The sequence below is a fragment of the Xiphophorus hellerii genome, chromosome 6, assembly GCF_003331165.1.
Source record: "Xiphophorus hellerii strain 12219 chromosome 6, Xiphophorus_hellerii-4.1, whole genome shotgun sequence".
Lineage (NCBI taxonomy): Eukaryota > Metazoa > Chordata > Actinopteri > Cyprinodontiformes > Poeciliidae > Xiphophorus > Xiphophorus hellerii.
This window is the reverse complement of record NC_045677.1, coordinates 29,279,409-29,297,262: the sequence shown is the minus strand read 5'-3', so window position 1 is coordinate 29,297,262 and position 17,854 is coordinate 29,279,409. Positions and strand designations below refer to the sequence as shown.

The following is a 17,854-nucleotide window of genomic DNA, read 5'->3' as shown; positions in this document are numbered from 1 at the left end:
TTGAAATAAAAAACACAGAATAAACTGGAAAAACAAAATGAAAAAGAATCCAAGTTATGAAGAGATAAAAGATTAAAAACTGTTAAAGGAACCATTTTAAAAACCAGAGAAAAGACCGATCAATAAACAACCGTCATTCTGTTTTCTGCTGTAGTTCAATAAATTTGAATAAATCTGACAATTTCTCAGAACATCTGCCATGATCACATGTCGCCACAGTCTGAGCTGCTCAGACCTTTGACATGTGGAGTGTGTGCAGAAAGCGTTCTGAAGGTTGAGCGCCGGTTCTGATCCGGTCTGCAGAGCTGGTGCACGGCTTTGGAGGGTGATGCTGCGGGGCGTTAATCCACCGACCTGCCTGTCAGCAGGTAGAGAGGAGCAGGATTACTGCCTGCAGCGCATTAATCATCCAAATTACACTTCAGATTACAGCGCAAACACACACACCCCCCCACACACACACACACACAGACACACACACACACGCCCACACACACACACACACACACACACGCGCACACCCCCCTACCCCCCACAAACAACGCACACGCCCACCCCCATATGCAGACACATGTTTGAGCGCTATCTTTGCAGGGACTTTCCATTGACTTCCATTCATTTCTACAGCCTAAACCTTAACCTGACCCTTATGATAACAAACCATTACATTCCTAACTAACCAAAACTCAATTCACACCTTAGTCCTAAATCCGGCCCCCAGGCTTCGGTCCCCACAAGGAGGAGTGGGTCCCCACAACGTAGTATGTGTTAGGAAAATGGTCCCCACAAAATATTAGAAACAAACGCACACACATACACACGCACACCTGTGCAAACAGCTGCTAACATTTTAGGGTTTGTAGCTTAAAATGTAGCATTTTCAACAGAAATGTTGCCTTTTCAATATCTATTTGTATATATTTTTTCAAATATCTGATTTATTTCCTGGTTTGAAGGAACAGCTTCGTGGTTTTAAGTCTTGATCGTCTCATAAAAGCTTCGTTTATGAGATGAAACGGGCCACTGGTCTAAAATCAGCTCCTTTCAGGGAACGTTTGATGGTCAGACGAAATAAAAATTGAGTTCTTTGGTTCAGAGTCTCTGAGGAAACCAAGCAGCTGAAATGTTTTGGTAACAAACTTTATTCAGATAAAAATAAATGTAAAACAGTTTTGTTAAAATCATCATCAATCACATATTTTCTTCACTTTCAATAAAACCAACATTGAAGATTTAAAATAATTCAAACAAAAGACAGAAAACAGCAACAGCAACAACAACATCATCAGCGCAGAAGGTGACTTTCAGACGGCGTATCTGAGGAGGTTCATCCTGAACCCAAAAACAAACGTTGATGGAGAAAAACTTCAAGTTATTTTGTTTTTTATGTCACAGCTTAACTGAGCAGAACCTTCTAGAAACGAGTGGAAACAGTCCAGATGGAAACGCGTGATTAAACGTAAGCTTTGGGGGATTCTGTGTCGGTCCGGGCCGTGGCCGTGTAAACCTTCTTCGCCGGGTAACCTCTGCAGAACAAAGCGCAGCGTTCAGAGCGGTTTATAAATAATTTAAATTAGCTGCAGCATCGTGACGTAAATATGATCTGAGAACAATAAAACAGTCAGCTCAGTTACCCTTTCTTTCCAGCAGGTGACGCTCTCTTGCAGGCGCTGCAGAGGAGACTTCCACCCAGGATGCAGAGGGAACCTCCGGCCCAACCCATGTAGAGGCCGGCGCCGAGCTCGAACCTGCAGAAACAGAAACAGAAACAGAGTTCAGGCCCAGTTCGGGACCGTCCAGGTCCAGTCCAGTTGCTGTGAACTGGAGAAACTCACTTTGCTCCTCCGTACAGCGGGTTGTAAAACTCCTGAACCACCTGGTATCCGTACCAGGAACAGGCGATGATGCAGCACAGTCCTGCAGCACAAACACGTCGATTTATGGAAAATATTTGGGTCATTTTGGATTCATTGCATCATTTTAAAGCTGATATTCCCAGTTTGGATGTTTGTTTCATGCTTTGCCTTTTGCTGCTTTGATGAACTAAAGACTTTTTTCCTTTTGTTCATCTTTAGGTCCAATTACAGCTTTAATCTCCATCATGATTTCAACATTAAACCCTTAATGTTTGCCAAATTAAAGTTGGTAAAAACATTGAAATTATGGTGAAAAATTGTCACTTTAATTGAATTTGAACGAATTCTTCATGCAGCTAAAGAAAGGTGAACTTCATCTGTTTTACTGCAGCTTTATAAATGGAATGAAGGGGTGTGTGTGCGTGTGTGGGGGTATGTGTGTGTGTGCGTGTGTGTGTGCGTGTGTGGGCGTGTGTGTGTGCGTGTGTGTGTGCTTACCTCCCAGGATGCACATAATTCCTCCGGTGGCGGCCATCTTGGCCTTGGACTCCACGGTGGCCGAGCCGATCTTGATGCACTTGAGTCCGAGCAGAGAGACGATCATGCAGCCGAGGCCGAGCAGCAGAGAGATGATCATCAGAGCGCGACACGCCTGGACGTGAGCTGCAGGAACACACACACACACACACACCCACACACACACACACACACACACACGCACACACACCCACACACACACCCCCACACGCACACACACACACACGCACACACGTTGATGTTGCTTTTCTACAATAAACTATCGTTATGTGGCAAAAACGTTTTCCAAAAACAACTGAAACTAAAACATTATGACAGAAAATATAAAATCGGTTTAAAGTGACAAATTGTCATACAAATATCATGTAGTACATGTATGAATGGATCTGTGTCTAAATTTGATTAATCTGAGTTGAGTTTTAAGTTAGTTTATCAGAAACTGATAATAAAAACTAAAATAAGTAAAATTTTGTACATTTTCTGTTTGAGGTCAATTTTAATTTCTCTTCAATGTTCGAAATAAGGTCAATTTATGTATCATCACTTTGGTTTCTGCTTACTACAAAAATACAGGTTTTATCAACAAACAAATAATGAAATATGTTTATTTTTCTGCTAATTTTGTGTCAAATTTAATCTATAAAAAGTGAAAGTCAGTGAGTGTTTTTAGATTCATTTTTTTTATTTGACCACTTTTATACAAGTAGACGAGGTTAAGAGGTAAAATGTTAAGAAGCTCCAACATCTTTTCAGAGGTTGTTTAAAAGTTTTTAAGGAAATGTCTTTAATTCGGTGTGAATCAGACTTTAACTCCTTTTAAAGCAGGAGGAACTTTACAGCTGCTGCAGTAATTTATTACAGCTGCTGCAGTAATTTATTACTGTAATAAATTGATCTGCTGATCATAAAAACCGCCGCTCCTTTTTACGACTGGCCGAGAGTTTCACGAGAGAAATGTTGGCGTTTGGTTTCTAACAACCTTCATGTCGGTTTCACAAAACATTTCTGAAACTTAAACTACATTATCAGGTGAATTTATGTAAGTTTCCCCAAAACTGGAAAAGTTTTAAGTAAAATGTGGAAACAGGAGCCAAGATCTAAATTTAATGTCTTCTGATAAAAACTCTCAATAACTTTAAGAATTAATGACGGTTTAAATTTTTTACACATTTAATATGTTTTACAATCTAAATCCTTTGAATACTTTTTAAAATATTCAAGTTGGTTATTTTTGCTTCACTTCTCTTTTCCCTCCATTTTACAACCAGCAGGGAAAGACGTTCAAAATGGCGTCCAAAAGAAACCAATCCAAGAGCAGGATGGAAGGAACAAATCAAAGCATATTTAAAAGTTTAACTTTTGTTGAGATTATTAGCCGTTTAATTTGAAACAAAATGACAAACCAGTCTCTAATCTTTCTGTTTTGGGCGGGAAACGTCAGACTCTGAAACCCCCCAACCTTTGGACCGTCGACCCAAACCTGGCGCCACTTTGGGCGAACTGATCTAATTCCTGTTGAGCTTTAAAATAAATCCAGTCAGCTTATCATTTATTCAGGAAATAAAAACCACCAATAAACTCAACAGATTTTTAATTTGAGGACAGATTTACTTTAGCAATGAAGCTAATTACATCAGTTCCTCATTTCAGTTCATTAACGTAAAGCAAGAAAATAACCAGATATAAAATGACCTAATATGGTAGAAATCTGATACAAATATCTAATTTCAATGTTTTTTTTATGTTTTTCACTGAGAGATTTTAAAAAGTGTGTCTAAAGTAAACAATTAGCTAATTCCAGGTGCTGATCTTACCTGGGAGGGCCAGCATGGACTCGAAGTCGCGGCAGTTGGCGATGCCGGCGCTGTTCTCGGCGCAGGCATGCCACAGGTTCTCGAACTCCCTCTGAGAGACGATGACGCTGCCGGACACCGAGGAGATCTTCCAGTAGTCGTTAGCTAGCGCCGCGCCGGTGATCAGAAAGCCAATCATGCACATGACGAACCCCACTGCCTCCACTGCCGTCGACATGGTCGCAACGTTTTTGGAAAACCTCTCAAAATGAAGAACAGAAGAAGAAATCCACGTACTAAAGATGATCTGAGGCTGAAGGAGCCTCTGCTGGAAGCCTGAAGGCAGAAGGTAAGAGCAGCAAGTCCTGAGAGGTGAAACCTTTGGTGGGTGAAGTCAGAGCGTCACTGATGCCTCTCCTTCAGCTAATCTGAAGTCTGAGGCTCTATGAGCAGGACTTTAGTCTCTACCAGGGCCATAAACCGCAGGGCCACTCCCTGTAGTTCCCTTCATCTCTGATATGGCCACAGTAATGATGATGACGATGATGATAATGATGATGATGATGATGATGATGACGATGATGATGATGGAGAGTCTTCAGCCACTCCTCAGATACTCCAGTAGAGAGACTGGAGGTCATGGTGAACCAAACAAACAGGTTTTCACCCTAAAACAATTAAAAACCTGCAAAATGAGGAGGAATCAGCTGTGTTGCCATGGCAGCCAGCTCTATGGAGACAAACACTTCCTGTCCCAGACAGACTGGACAAACATTTCAGGGTCTCTGGTTCCCAGTAAAACTTCAGAAAGAGTCAGAAATATTTCTGGAACATGTTCAGCGTTTTTACAAGTTAATCAGCAAAACCTGAAAAAACAGAAACCAGAAACAACCAAGCAGAGGAAGATGGTGGCAAGATGGAGGCAAGATGGAGGCAAGATGGCGGCAAGATGGTGGCAAGATGGAAGCAAGATGGAGGCAAGATGGCGGCAAGATGGTGGCAAGATGGAGGCAAGATGGAGACAAGATGGTGGCAAGATGGAGGCAAGATGGCGGCAAGATGGAAGCAAGATGGAGGCAACATGGTGGCAAGATGGAGGCAAGACAGAGGCAAGACGGAGGCAAGATGGTGGCAAGATGGAGGCAAGATGGAGGCAAGATGGTGGCAAGATGGAGGCAAGACGGAGGCAAGATGGTGGCAAGATGGAGGCAAGATGGCAGCAAGACGGAGGCAAGATGGAGGCAAGATGGAGGCAAGATGGAGGCAAGATGGTGGCAAGATGGAGGCAAGATGGAGGCAAGATGGTGGCAAGATGAAGGCAAGATGGAGGCAAGATGGTGGCAAGATGGAGGCAAGACGGAGGCAAGATGGCAGCAAGATGGAGGCAAGATGGAGGCAAGATGGCAGCAAGATGGAGGCAAGATGGTGGCAAGATGGAGGCAAGATGGAGGCAAGATGGAGGCAAGATGGAGACAAGATGGTGGCAAGATGGAGGCAACATGGTGGCAAGATGGAGGCAAGATGGAGGCAAGATGGTGGCAAGACGGAGGCAAGACAGAGGCAAGACGGAGGCAAGATGGCGGCAAGATGGAGGCAAGATGGAGGCAAGATGGCAGCAAGATGGAGGCAAGATGGTGGCAAGATGGAGGCAAGACGGAGGCCAGATGGAGGCAAGATGGCAGCAAGACGGAGGCAAGACGGAGGCAAGACGGCAGCAAGATGGAGGCAAGATGGAGGCAAGATGGTGGCAAGATGGAGGCAAGATGGAGGCAAGATGGAGGCAAGATGGTGGCAAGATGGAGGCAAGATGGTGGCAAGATGGAGGCAAGATGGCAGCAAGATGGTGGCAAGATGGAGGCAAGATGGAGGCAAGATGGAGGCAAGATGGTGGCAAGACGTCTTCTTCACCAGGTGACCAACCGTTGTACCTCGTTAATGATGTCATTAATGATGTCACAGTCTGACTTTTACTATAAACCACATTTCCTGTAAAGACAAACCAGAAACAAAAAGTAAAATCTAAAAATCATCCATCCATTTATTTTTCAATAAGACAAAATGAGAAATTTTCACGTTTTCTTTCACAGGAGTTGCAACCTTCATAGTTGGACATAAAAATGACATTTAAATCAACATTATTGGTATTTATTAAATCAGTAATATTGATATTTATCTGCAGGATGTTTTCACTCTGATCTCCGTCGTTTCTGTTTATTGAAGAAATGAAAATGTGGAACTTTGTTTTAATCGAGATTGACCTTTACAGGTTGAGGAAAGAAGAAGTGAGATGTTGTCATGGAAACGGTGATGTTGATCCGTTTCTCCTGATCCAGAAAAAACTTTAAACATGAAAACATGAAACTGATGATGTCATCATAAAACCTCAGGGTAAACTAAATAAATGGTCTGGATAAAGGATAAAGGCAGCGGGGCGGCTGGGTCTGGGTTTGGGTCTGGGTTTGGTTTGGGTCTGGGTCTGGGTCTGGGTTTGGTTTGGGTCTGGGTCTGGGTTTGGTTTGGGTCTGGGTTTGGTTTGGGTCTGGTTTTGGGTTTGGTTTGGGTCTGGTTTTGGGTTTGGTTTGGGTCTGGTTTTGGGTTTGGTTTGGGTCTGGGTTTGGGTCTGGGTCTGGGTTTGGTTTGGGTTCTCCAGCGGTTCTGGTCTCGGTGAAACTCAGCAGGCCAGTCAGCAGCTTTTATGGTTTTATGGCGGCTGCTGGTTAATGTTTGCTCACTTCCAGAGTCCAAAGTCTGACGCGTTCTGATCCGACCGCTGAAGAAGCTGAGCGACCCGACTGAAACCGGCCCAGAACCAAACTGATTCTGAACGATTCGCATCAACAACCTCACAGGTTTTATTGAATCTGCCGTCATTCTGGTTCTTCTTGACCTCTGACCTCTGGCGGCCCGGTCAGGTGGTTCCGGTCGGTTTCGGCCACTGGGCGTGGCACCATGGCAACTGTTACTGTAAACTAGGGCAGGTCAGCAGGTCAACATGTTCAGCAGCCTGACGAATTGACCTTTGACCTTTCTGTCACACAATAGAAAACAGAGCAACTTTAATTCCTGTTTCCACTTCAGTTACATTTTATATTTAATAACAGAAATAATTATCTTAACATGTTTTGATTTGTGATTTAATAAACTTGGCACAAACTGTTCCCTAAAATCAATAACGTGATTTAATTTCCCTCTGGGTTCAGAAAAGTGTTTTTGAATTCGTTTGGATATTATGAAATTTTTCATGTTTTCTTTGCTTTGCAGCGTTTTTGTGTTTTTCTTGTTTTTTCTTCAGGCTGCAAAGCAAACATGTTTACAGGACTGAATAATAAAGTGATGCTGATACAGGAAAGAGTCTGAAAACTGGAAAGTTTCCAGTTAAACAGAATGAACAGATTTTTAATGAACTTTAACTTCATTCTCTCATTTCCACTCAATCCCTCAAATTAACGTCTTTCAGAAATTAATCTGAAAGACGATTCCAGAGAAACAAGCCTGAGGAAAAGCAGAAGTTTAGAGAAGAAAACCTGCAGACAGGATGAAAAAGAGACAAACGGATGGAAAACAGAGATGTTCTATTCTGACAGAGGATCACTACTTGACTTTTTACCTGATGAGTCCAAACCAGACGGTGCAGGAAGAGACAGCCGGAATATTAACACTGATTATTAACAACAATAAAATAAATGATGTGAGAGAAGAGGAGGAAATAAACAATAACCATGGAAACGTCCTAATAAAGGAATAATTAGAATATAAAGAATGAAACAATGAGGAAGAGCTGGAGCATGAACAAGAAAATAAACACAAAAATGAAACCAAAACAAGCCAACAGCCGGATCTTCTCTGGGAGATTTAAATAAAACATCTGGATCCTTCAGATTTATTCAGATTATTCTGAGCTCAGAACCAAACGTTACTGGTTTCAGAACCACAGGAGAAAAATGGCCCAAAACACTGAGACATTTATACATTAACCTGGATATTCTCTGATGTGAAAAAAAATCAAAATAAAACAATTTTCTCTGATTCAAAGCTTCCATAGTTTGTGGTGTAAAAATGAAAGAATTATTTCAGACATTCAGTCAAGGCAGAAATACATAATACATAAAACCAGTGGCTCAGATTTGAAACATCATTATGTTTTAATGCTCAGCTTAAACACAGAGTCGCACTGGAAATAAAAAACATTTGTTTTACTTGCATGTTACTTTTAGAGCCATGCAGAGAAGAGACGTCCAAAATAAAAACATGAAAAATATTCTCTGACATCATAAAGTCAGAAGGTTGAGTCAGAAATGTGACAGAGATTCATGAGAAACGTTTGGTTCCTTTAAATCAGAACTGAAAACATGAATGTTTTAGTTTATCAGTTTGTTTCAGTTTCTTCTCCTGTTTTTTAACCTTCCTGAGTCACTTTGAGTCTCTGGTTCTGTGCAGAAGTTCCTGTTTTACCTGGAATCCATTCAGGTCTCTGCAGCTTCTCTGTGATCAGACGTGTTAATGGAATAATTTCCTCCCAGTAAAACCATCAAGTTGACTTTACTGGTTCAACAGAAGCTGATCTGATCAGAGCAGAACTGATGCTGCGGCTCCACGCGTCGAGAAACAAAAACGGAGAAACGCGTCGTGTAGACATGCTGAGCCCTGAGCTCACTGCTGCAGGAGAGGTCAGAGGTCACTGCTGCAGGAAAACAACAAGAAAACAGGGAAAAAAACAACTCTATCTGTTTCAGCTGCAGAAAAGGTCAGAGGTCAGGGCACCAGGAAAACTAAATCAGGACAGAATCAGACTTGAAATATGTTTTTAATAATTATTTTCTGTCAGTGAGGTGAGAGCGGAGCAGCAGCTTCTCCCTCTGATCCGTCCAGGTGTGTCTCCATGTGAACCGGAGCCGACAGGTGAAGCCCTGAAGGCTTTCCCAGCCGGTCCGACCAGATCTCCGTCTTCAAATCTTTCCTCAGCATCTGGGCGCGTCGCATTTCCTCAGTGGATCACCAGCAGATCACAGCGGATCCCTGCTGACTCTTCTGCCTCTCCCAGGCTGGACCGAGCAGACGATGGGTTAGAGCGACGCTCCGCAGGACATCAGACACGTTTCCTCCCGCAGGAACAGAAACGGTCTGGTTTCTCCGCTCCGTGGGGCTCCGGCCCGCGGTTTGCTGCCATGGCGATGAGCAGGAAGCTGCTCATGATGGTCGTCCTGCTGGAGTTCACCAACGGTGAGCAGAAACGTCTGAACTTTTCCTCCAGCAGCGACGGTTCGTCCAGAACAAACTAGAAGTTCAAACTCAAGTCTAAAATATCAGAATTATTCCTGCTGCAGTTTTTCATAGCATTAATGCAACAAAAAATTATCTGCACAGAAACTTAGATATTAATGTGATTTTTACATTATTTAGATATTACTGTGATTTTTACATTATTTAGATATTAATGTGCTGTAAACATGAAATCATTACTGGTGCTGACTGAAGAGCAGAACGACTTCAACATGTTTTTACTAAAGTGAAATTAAAAATAGAAAATAAATGATCAGAATTAGCGACGATCAGTTCAACTTTAAAATGTCTTCAGACAAATTCTGACATTTTAAGACTAGAGAATAATTATAAAGTAAAGTAATATTGAGTTAAATGTATATTCACTTCACTTCAGGATCATTAGAATAACAAAGCTGGTCGTGTTGTTCTGGTTCTACTGGAATTAATCAGAATCATTTAAACTGAATTCAGGCTGAACTGGATTCTGTGAACATTAAATTCGTCCTGCAGACATTTCATCCATCGGCTGCTCGGTTCATTTTACTGACAAACATTTCACAGTTTTTCATTCAACTTATTGTTCAGCAGAATTAAATGTTTTATTATATGTTTGTAAGGAAACCAAATGTATAAGGATTTATACTTTTAAAAGAAAAGAGCAACAAGATCTCCGTCCACTCAGACAATCTGATGGAAACTCTCCTGCAGGCGTCGGGACGCCGCCGGCTCCTGGGTCCGTCTGCATGGACTCGGTCAACATGAGACACGTCCTGCGCTGGACGCAGCCCACAGCATCATGCAACTCCACCGTGCTTTACTCCGTTCAGTACCAGGGGTGAGTAAAGTCACCAAACCGCTGATCTGATTAGCAGAGTAACGCAGGAGGCTAAAAGATAAACGTAACCACGCATAAAACACCGGACAGAAAAATGTTAGCTGTCAGTGATGAATTATGTAAATATTATCGATGAATCATGTAAATATTATCGATGAATCATGTAAATATTATCGATGAATCATGTAAATATTATCGATGAATCATGTAAATATTATCGCTGCTGATTGTGAATAATCATCCAGTAATGATTCACAGATGAAAAGTTTTAAGTTTTGGTGAAAAGTCATCAGAATTTTAAGGTTTAGTTTTTGGAAACTGAATTAATTCTCAATAAATTGGCTCAACAAAAAACTAAAAGTCTGCAGGCTGACTCACCTCAAAGGTCAGAGGTCAATAAATCAGCCGTTTAGAAACACGTTTGGTGATTTATTGATTCCAGAAGTTAAAAGTGACTTCAGTGAGAAATTCAATCAGATCTTTACTTTTTTCTTCCACTAACTTTTCCCTTTTTATGCTCCTTACTCAAATCTGTCTCTGGCTTTCAGCAGACATTAGTTTTTCTCTCTGTGTTTATTTTCTAATAATACATAAAAACAGACTTATTGACCCCTAATGTAGAAATAATGACTCATTTCTACGTTGGACACAATAAATGAAAGCAGCTTCTGTTCAGCTGCTCTGTTTGCTCAGAAGAGTTTTTCTGTTTGCAGATCCGCTTTGAGTTACTTATAGGACAAAACTAATATTTGCTCACATTTAGTGTCTATAGAAAGTTACAGGTCTGAGTTGGTGTTTCATAATTAATGAATCTTGTTATGTTTTTATAGTGTAAAGCATTTAAAACATAATAAACTTATGAAGACAAACCTTGTTGAGGTTGTTAGTAATAAACTAACAGTGAATGAAACCAGCAGCAGCTTCAGACTAAATGAAAAGTTTTCCAGATGGAAGCAGCTCATGTTTTCTTCCTCTCACAATGAAAACACAGATTTATTTATCGGGTAAAATTCACACAAGCTGCAGAGGCAACATGCTGTTTATGAGCGCCAGCGGCCTGACTGTTTATGTTTTAGTTTTGCTTCATATTCCAGCAAACCGACCCGACCTGATGGATGAGGCAGGTGAGTCACAGCAAACAGGAGGTCAGAGTGATCAACGCCTGGCAGCCATTAGCATGCCTGACTGACAGCTGCAGCGTCTGCAGGGGGAATGCAGATCAACGGCTGTTGAGCAACGTTGATCCTGAACCTGAGGTCAAAACCAACACAGAGAAAAAAGATCAGCGAGGATTACTGAGAGTCTTCTCTTGGAATCAAACCCAGCTGATGGAAACTTCAGTGACTGTAACCAGACCGTCAGAGAGTCAGGCTGGTTTCTGAGTCAGTTTGTTTCCTCCTGCTTCTGTTTTCAGGGAGTTTGAGCTCCTGATCAAGAACGGCAGCTGGATAAACGCTCCTGAGTGCCAGAGGATCCCCCTCACCAGCTGCGACCTGACCTCTGACCTGGGATCTGACTCCGACTACAGCCTGCGGGTCAGGGCGCAGTGTGGCTCCAAGATGTCCGCCTGGACCAGATTTCTGTTCAACAGGAACAACAGTAAGAGTTCTCAACCGATTCATTAAACCCAAACGAACGAGTCCAGACTCTACATGAGGCTGAAGCTCCTCTGGTCCGTTGATCTCAGAGAAACTAAAGTTCACACAGCCGGTCCAGACGCTCAACTCAGATTCTTGCTGAAGTCCGATTTTCTGCATTGTTGATTGTTTTATTAATAAAATATGATCTCAATCAGACTTTATGACCCCAAAGTGATGAGCATGCACAGAAGAACGTAGCCGTTACTGAGCAGCGCTCTGTTTACTACAGTAAAGATGGCCGCCGCAGCGCTCTGTTTACTACAGTAAAGATGGCCGCCGCAGCGCTCTGTTTACGGCAGTAAAGATGGCCGCCGCAGCGCTCTGTTTACGGCAGTAAAGATGGCCGCCGCAGCGCTCCGTTTACGGCAGTAAAGATGGCCGCCGCAGCGCTCTGTTTACGGCAGTAAAGATGGCCGCCGCAGCGCTCTGTTTACTACAGTAAAGATGGCCGCCACAGCGCTCTGTTTACGGCAGTAAAGATGGCCGCCGCAGCGCTCTGTTTACGGCAGTAAAGATGGCCGCCGCAGCGCTCTGTTTACTGCAGTAAAGATGGCCGCCGCAGCGCTCTGTTTACGGCAGTAAAGATGGCCGCCGCAGCGCTCCGTTTACGGCAGTAAAGATGGCCGCCAGATGGCTGCTGCTCATCAACCTGAGAAGAGTCATGAAGCCGTTTGTATTGTTCCACGGAGAAATGATTTTTCATGATTGGAAAACATCTTAGAACAGTGAGTTTTCTCAGCAGAGGACGATACAGCTCAGATTTCAGTTAGTAGGTTAAAGGTTAAAGGTCAACAGGACAACAGGAAAAAGACTGAAAACCTGTGACTTATTTTAAAAGCTTAAAGTAACAATCCTTGGAAACACAGAGACCAACATGCTGATGTTTGTCTGTGATGAACAGAATCATGTTAGAAACTAACAGCACGGTGGAGGAGGGCTGATGATGTGGGCTCGCTTTGCAGCCACAGAACATTTAGTCTGAAGTTTGGTCCAAACTGGACCATCGGCAGCAGCAGAGTGCCTGACAAACAAAACAAACAAGGTGTTGCAGTGGCCTAGTCAAAGTCCTGGTTGAGCTTTTCTCTGTAGGTCAAAGGTCGTATGTTCAGGAAGTGATGGTGTGATCATGTGTCTCTGCAGTCACGCCTCCAGTTCCTGAGCTCAGGGTGACGGCAGCGGGCGACGTTCTGCTGGTGTCCGTCAGGAAGTTTCCTCTCACCGCCGTTACCATGGTGACGATGTGGAGGAAAGACAAAGAGCAGCAGGTTGTTTTCTTCAGCTGTCTGCTCCTCTTCATCTCGTTCTCATCTTCATTTCTTCTTCTTCTCCCCTCAGTTTCTTTCTGGTCTCTAGAACTAAAGTTTGATTATCTCAGCCTGCAGCTGTTTTCACTCAGCATGAACTGACCCGTTTCTCCTGCATTTCTGTTTCTGTGTCTTCAGACCCAGACTTACTCCATGCCAGCAGACCAGGAGGTGCTGCAGGTCGCCGCCCTGCAGGAGGGAACAGTGTACTGCGTCAAGGCGAAGGTTGTCCTGAATCTGGACGTGCAGAGTGGATTCACCGACAGCCACTGTGTTTCCATCACAGGTACGGAAAACGTTTCACTCTTCGGTTTGACTCCAGAAACATTAAACCAGGTTAATCAGCTGTAAGAATAGAGCTGTTCTGGTTTTAATAGTCTTTATATCCAAAGAATATCTTTCGTAGTGACGGATTTATTGACGGTTTCTACAGAACAGATGTTTTCACATCTGGTGGTCCAGTAGAGTCGGTTTGATTGGGACCAAAGGTGAAACATCTGCTCCAGCTGCTGTGGGTCTTTTTCTCTCTGCTTTGACTCAAACAACCAAACTCTTTGAGCAACCTGTTCCCCTCCTCGCCTGTGGGGGCGCTGCACCAAGAACCACTGAATGAAACAACCTGAAAACCTCGTTAGATACTGAGCTCAAATTCCTTCTTCACAAAAACTCAAATGGAGGCGTCAGATTTTAGCGATTGGAGGATTTCTCTTTAGTCTTTGGTAAAATAACACAGGACATTTCTCCTGCTAGCGCTTGGCTAGCACCTTTGTTTTGGTTGTATTTACCCAGAATGCCCTGCTCTGTAGTCTACTCTTTGAAGCGGTCTCAGGTCCGCTTGGTGTTTGAATTCAAACCGAACTAATGTTCACTTCCACTGAACCCAGACTGAGGTTTGGACCAGAGTTCGATTAGCATTCCCACCGCGCCTAGCGAAGCGGACTGAACCGGGCCGGTGTGAATTCCTCCTAAGACTCGAATCTCATTAGAAAACGGATGAGTTCCCACTTGGCTGGTGCTTTAATCAGAACCGTGCCTGGCTCTCCTGCAGGTCCTGGCGCTCCGGCGTGGAAGCAGCCCACCGCGGTGACGATGACGGTCGTCGTCACGCTGGGCCTCCTGATCGGTTTGTTCTGGTCGCTCGTCCACTGTCGCCCCGACTCCTGTCAGAAGTATTTCCAGAAAGAGCCGCTGCCGCCGTCGCTGGTGAGTCTTCAACACGTCCAGCTGCACATTTCAGTTTTTATTGTGTTTTCGTTCATTAAACAACGTCAGGCTCATTGGGAGATTTTCACAGAAATATTTCTGGGTGCAAAATGTGAGAAAATTTGTATGAAGAAAAAAGGCTGACATGTTCTGAAGACTCATTTTTACAAGATTTTCTTTTTCTTATTTCTAAGTTTTAAAGATTATTGACATATTGTTATGTTTTGGGGAATTTTCTCCTGGAGGAACTTTTATATTTCTAAAGAGAAACTAAACAAACTATTGTAATGTACGAAATTAAAATAAAAAAAGTTAAATTTAAAAAATAGTGTTGAGGCATTTCTCTGAAAAAAAACCTCCTTTGTGGCATTAAGGATAAAAACAAAAACAAAATCACTAAAAAACTCAACCAAAAATAACAACTTATAAAATATTTTTATTTTACAGTGATAGAGAAACATAATTGATTGATTCACTTTTGAACACCAAATTTCTCGTCCTCCCTTCCAGGAAGAAAATGTTCCACAAAACAAGAAAATCCCTGACAATATCTTACATTTTTTAAATTAATTTATTTTAATGTTGAAACAGGAAATTTGGTCAGAATTAGAAACTGGACATCCGTTTATTATTATACATTTTATCCTCCAAAGCTGTTTATCTCTGAATGATCCCGTTTCCCACTTCAGATTCAGATTTTCCACACTGATCTTCTGTTCAGACATTTTTGTTTTTCTCTGTAATCAAGTTACAGAGAAAAATGATGATTTGATCCAGAAACGATGGATTTGCTGCCGTCGGTTTGACCGGATGAGCGGCGTTCCTGCGGCTTGTTTTTGGTTTTACCTGCTTTGTGAAACTGGTGTAGAAATAAAGCAAACTGCAGGAAGCAGGAAGTTTGGATTTAGATCTGGATTTATTAAATAATGTTAAAGTTTTGAACCAGGTTTTTGATCTGTGTGCAGAACGGAAACTTCGCCGTCCGGATTGCGATTCCCCAGCAGAGGGAGGAGCTTTGTGAGGAAACGCCCCACCTGCTGAGAGGCGGAGCAACGTGACGCCATCTCAGCGCCGCTCTACCTGCACGATTATACAAGCTGTCAGGGCTGCGTTGTGATCGCCACGGAAACAGCCGTCACCCCGGGCGACCGGGGGTTTCCCGGGTCCGGCGTACCGAAGGAGGCCGACCTCGAGGTTCTACTGGTTTACCAGCATGAGGGGGGAGGAGGTCAAAGGTCACAGCCACAGCATGTTTGTGTTGTACAGACAGTCAATGAATGTTTTTATAAGCTGTTCTCAGAAGGTTCAAGGCTCTGAAAATACCAGAAAAAGATCATGTTATATTTATATATAAAAAGTAAAACCGAAACTTTTCCCACCCTGATAAAAAACGAGGATTTGGTGAGTTACAGGTTTTTATTTCTTTATTTTCCACCATAAAAGATTTATTTTAACCCAGTTTATTCAAGATTTGTGTCAACTTAAAGGTAGTTTTATATTATATTATATTATATTATATTATATTATATTATATTATATTATATTATATTATATTATATTATCTCTCAGGTTTTACATCATATGAACACTTTACCTGGTTTAGGTTCAAACTCAGAGATCGTCTGGAAAAAGACAGAAACGTTTTGATGAAGGAGAATATAAAATGTTTTATTGTCTTGTTGTTTCAACGTTCAGCTCTACTGCGTCTTTTTATTTCAAAGATTATTGTTTTATATTATAAAACTGGTTCTTGTTTAGTCATAAAAAGATTTAAAGAATACTCATGAATCGTTTTCAGGGTTTTGTTCCCTGATGCAGCTAGTTACCATGGCAACAGTTACCATTTCCTCCACACAGGAAGTGATGTAATGCCCCGTTGCCATGACAGTCTTAAAGCTGGACGTCCAGGGATGCTATTTTTTTTTACCCCTCCAGGGGGTCTTTTATGGGCTCTAGTGTCCCTTATATGCTGACAGGAAACGGGGAATTCATGCAGCAAATATCGTCGGGTCTGGGAGTCGAACCCGCGACGGCGGCGTCGAGGATCAAGGCCTCCAAATACGGGTCACTCTGCCACCACTGCACGCCTCGGATGTTTTTCTTTTGTCTTTATTTCAGTTCATGTCCTTATTTTTTCTAAAATAAATCTTTTTTTAGCCAACTTTCTGTCCAGAATAAAAACATTTTCTGATTCCATTTGATCAACAGTTCAATCAAATTTAGACTTTAGATTGATGTGTTAAACATTCATGTTGGAAAGTTAATCTTTCTTTTCTGCATTATTGTTCTGAGGGTGTGAAAGATTTTCATCAGTAATGATTCTGAATGTTTGTTTTTCATCCAGATCTGATTAAAGAAATGTGGAACTTCCTGGATAAAAATCATGTTTAATGTTGGAACGCTGCTCTGTGAAAACTAAAATAATAATTTGTTGAAGATTGTTTATCTTGAAGTCGTTTTCTGATGTTTTTCTGGACTGAATTTAAAATAAATGTTTTGTTTTGATTTTCCTAAAACAGAAATTTTCCTTCTTGTTTTTTTGTGGATGTTGAAATGTGTTTTTTAAAATGAAGTATAATTTTGTCCATATGAACTCAAGAGCACTGATCTATGTCAGTGAAAAAATGAAGAATTTAAATACTCTGCATGAATGAAAGATGTTTGTTTTTTTAGTTTCCTGATATTTTGATGATTTATGTCAATGATTAACTGTGTGTCATGCTGCTGTAAATCAGAAACTTCATTGAAGTGTCGGCCAATTGTTCCGACGGTTCTTCTGAAGGAACAGCATTCCTCCGTTCACCACGCGTTGCTACAAAAGCTTTCATTCTCATGAGAACGAAAGAACCTATGAACCAGTTTTATAGGTTCATATTTAAACATATTAAACTGTTTTAGGATTTTATTAGCTGGAACTCGGTTTTTATTAATCCCATCTGTACCTGAACGCATCCTGAGAATAAAAAAACTTTAAAAACAAAACATCAGTGACACTTTATTGGACATTTGACACCAAACCAGTCAGGAGAAACAAAGAGCAGAAAACTAGTGAAGAATTAAGTCGGACTGGTTTTTGACATCTTCTCTAGAAACTCATTTTCTCCTGATTTGTTTTCATAATCGCTCATTATACTCAGATCCTGTCAGGCAGCATTCCCAGGAAACCATCACATCCATCCCAGAGTCATCATGTTATGATCAACCTAAACTAAGTTTATCAAAATGTAACCTTCTGGAACAAACCTGAAAAATAAACTTCTTAACATCATGAATCTCATTGTTTGGGATTTTCTGCCACCAACTACTAACCTTCATCACAAACACTGAATCTCTGCTCTTCTTTGTTTTTATTTTTTTATCAGGCTTGAATCATGACCTTGGGACTGATGTCACATCAGTGATTCACTGAAATGATCATAATAAT

General features: G+C 41.8%; 2 protein-coding genes across 2 annotated transcripts; one reads left to right on the top strand and one right to left on the bottom strand.

Annotated features, from left to right (window-relative positions):
• Positions 1 to 1,121: 1,121 nt before the first annotated feature.
• Positions 1,122 to 4,602, bottom strand: cldn15la (claudin 15-like a). The gene is made up of 5 exons (XM_032564601.1): positions 4,208 to 4,602; positions 2,355 to 2,519; positions 1,836 to 1,917; positions 1,635 to 1,748; positions 1,122 to 1,526 (listed from the first exon to the last, which is right to left on the bottom strand). Exons 1-5 carry the CDS (start codon positions 4,422 to 4,424, stop codon positions 1,454 to 1,456), a joined length of 651 nt encoding a protein of 216 aa, XP_032420492.1. The 5' UTR covers positions 4,425 to 4,602; the 3' UTR covers positions 1,122 to 1,453.
• Positions 4,603 to 5,505: 903 nt separating this feature from the next.
• On the top strand, positions 5,506 to 17,406 carry LOC116720946 (uncharacterized). Its single transcript, XM_032564471.1, has 8 exons — positions 5,506 to 6,097; positions 9,149 to 9,406; positions 10,157 to 10,283; positions 11,698 to 11,882; positions 13,064 to 13,188; positions 13,366 to 13,513; positions 14,276 to 14,430; positions 15,396 to 17,406. The coding sequence occupies exons 1-8, from the start codon at positions 5,521 to 5,523 to the stop codon at positions 15,486 to 15,488; spliced, it is 1,668 nt and encodes a 555-aa protein (XP_032420362.1). The 5' UTR covers positions 5,506 to 5,520; the 3' UTR covers positions 15,489 to 17,406.
• The last annotated feature ends 448 nt before the right edge of the window (positions 17,407 to 17,854 follow it).

What these genes read in the sequence shown, in the direction of transcription:
- cldn15la (XM_032564601.1), bottom strand. Translation starts at nt 4,424, where the DNA reads ATGTCGACGGCAGTGGAGGCAGTGGGGTTCGTCATGTGCATGATTGGC. An exon ending in AATTATGTGCATCCTGGGAG is followed by an intron (nt 1,918 to 2,354) that starts GTAAGCACACAC and finishes TTTGTGCTGCAG; the next exon opens with GACTGTGCTGCATCATCGCC. An exon ending in TCACCTGCTGGAAAGAAAGG is followed by an intron (nt 1,527 to 1,634) that starts GTAACTGAGCTG and finishes TTTGTTCTGCAG; the next exon opens with AGGTTACCCGGCGAAGAAGG.
- LOC116720946 (XM_032564471.1), top strand. Translation starts at nt 5,521, where the DNA reads ATGGTGGCAAGATGGAGGCAAGACGGAGGCAAGATGGCAGCAAGATGG. An exon ending in CCTGCTGGAGTTCACCAACG is followed by an intron (nt 9,407 to 10,156) that starts GTGAGCAGAAAC and finishes ACTCTCCTGCAG; the next exon opens with GCGTCGGGACGCCGCCGGCT. An exon ending in AGCCGCTGCCGCCGTCGCTG is followed by an intron (nt 14,431 to 15,395) that starts GTGAGTCTTCAA and finishes ATCTGTGTGCAG; the next exon opens with AACGGAAACTTCGCCGTCCG.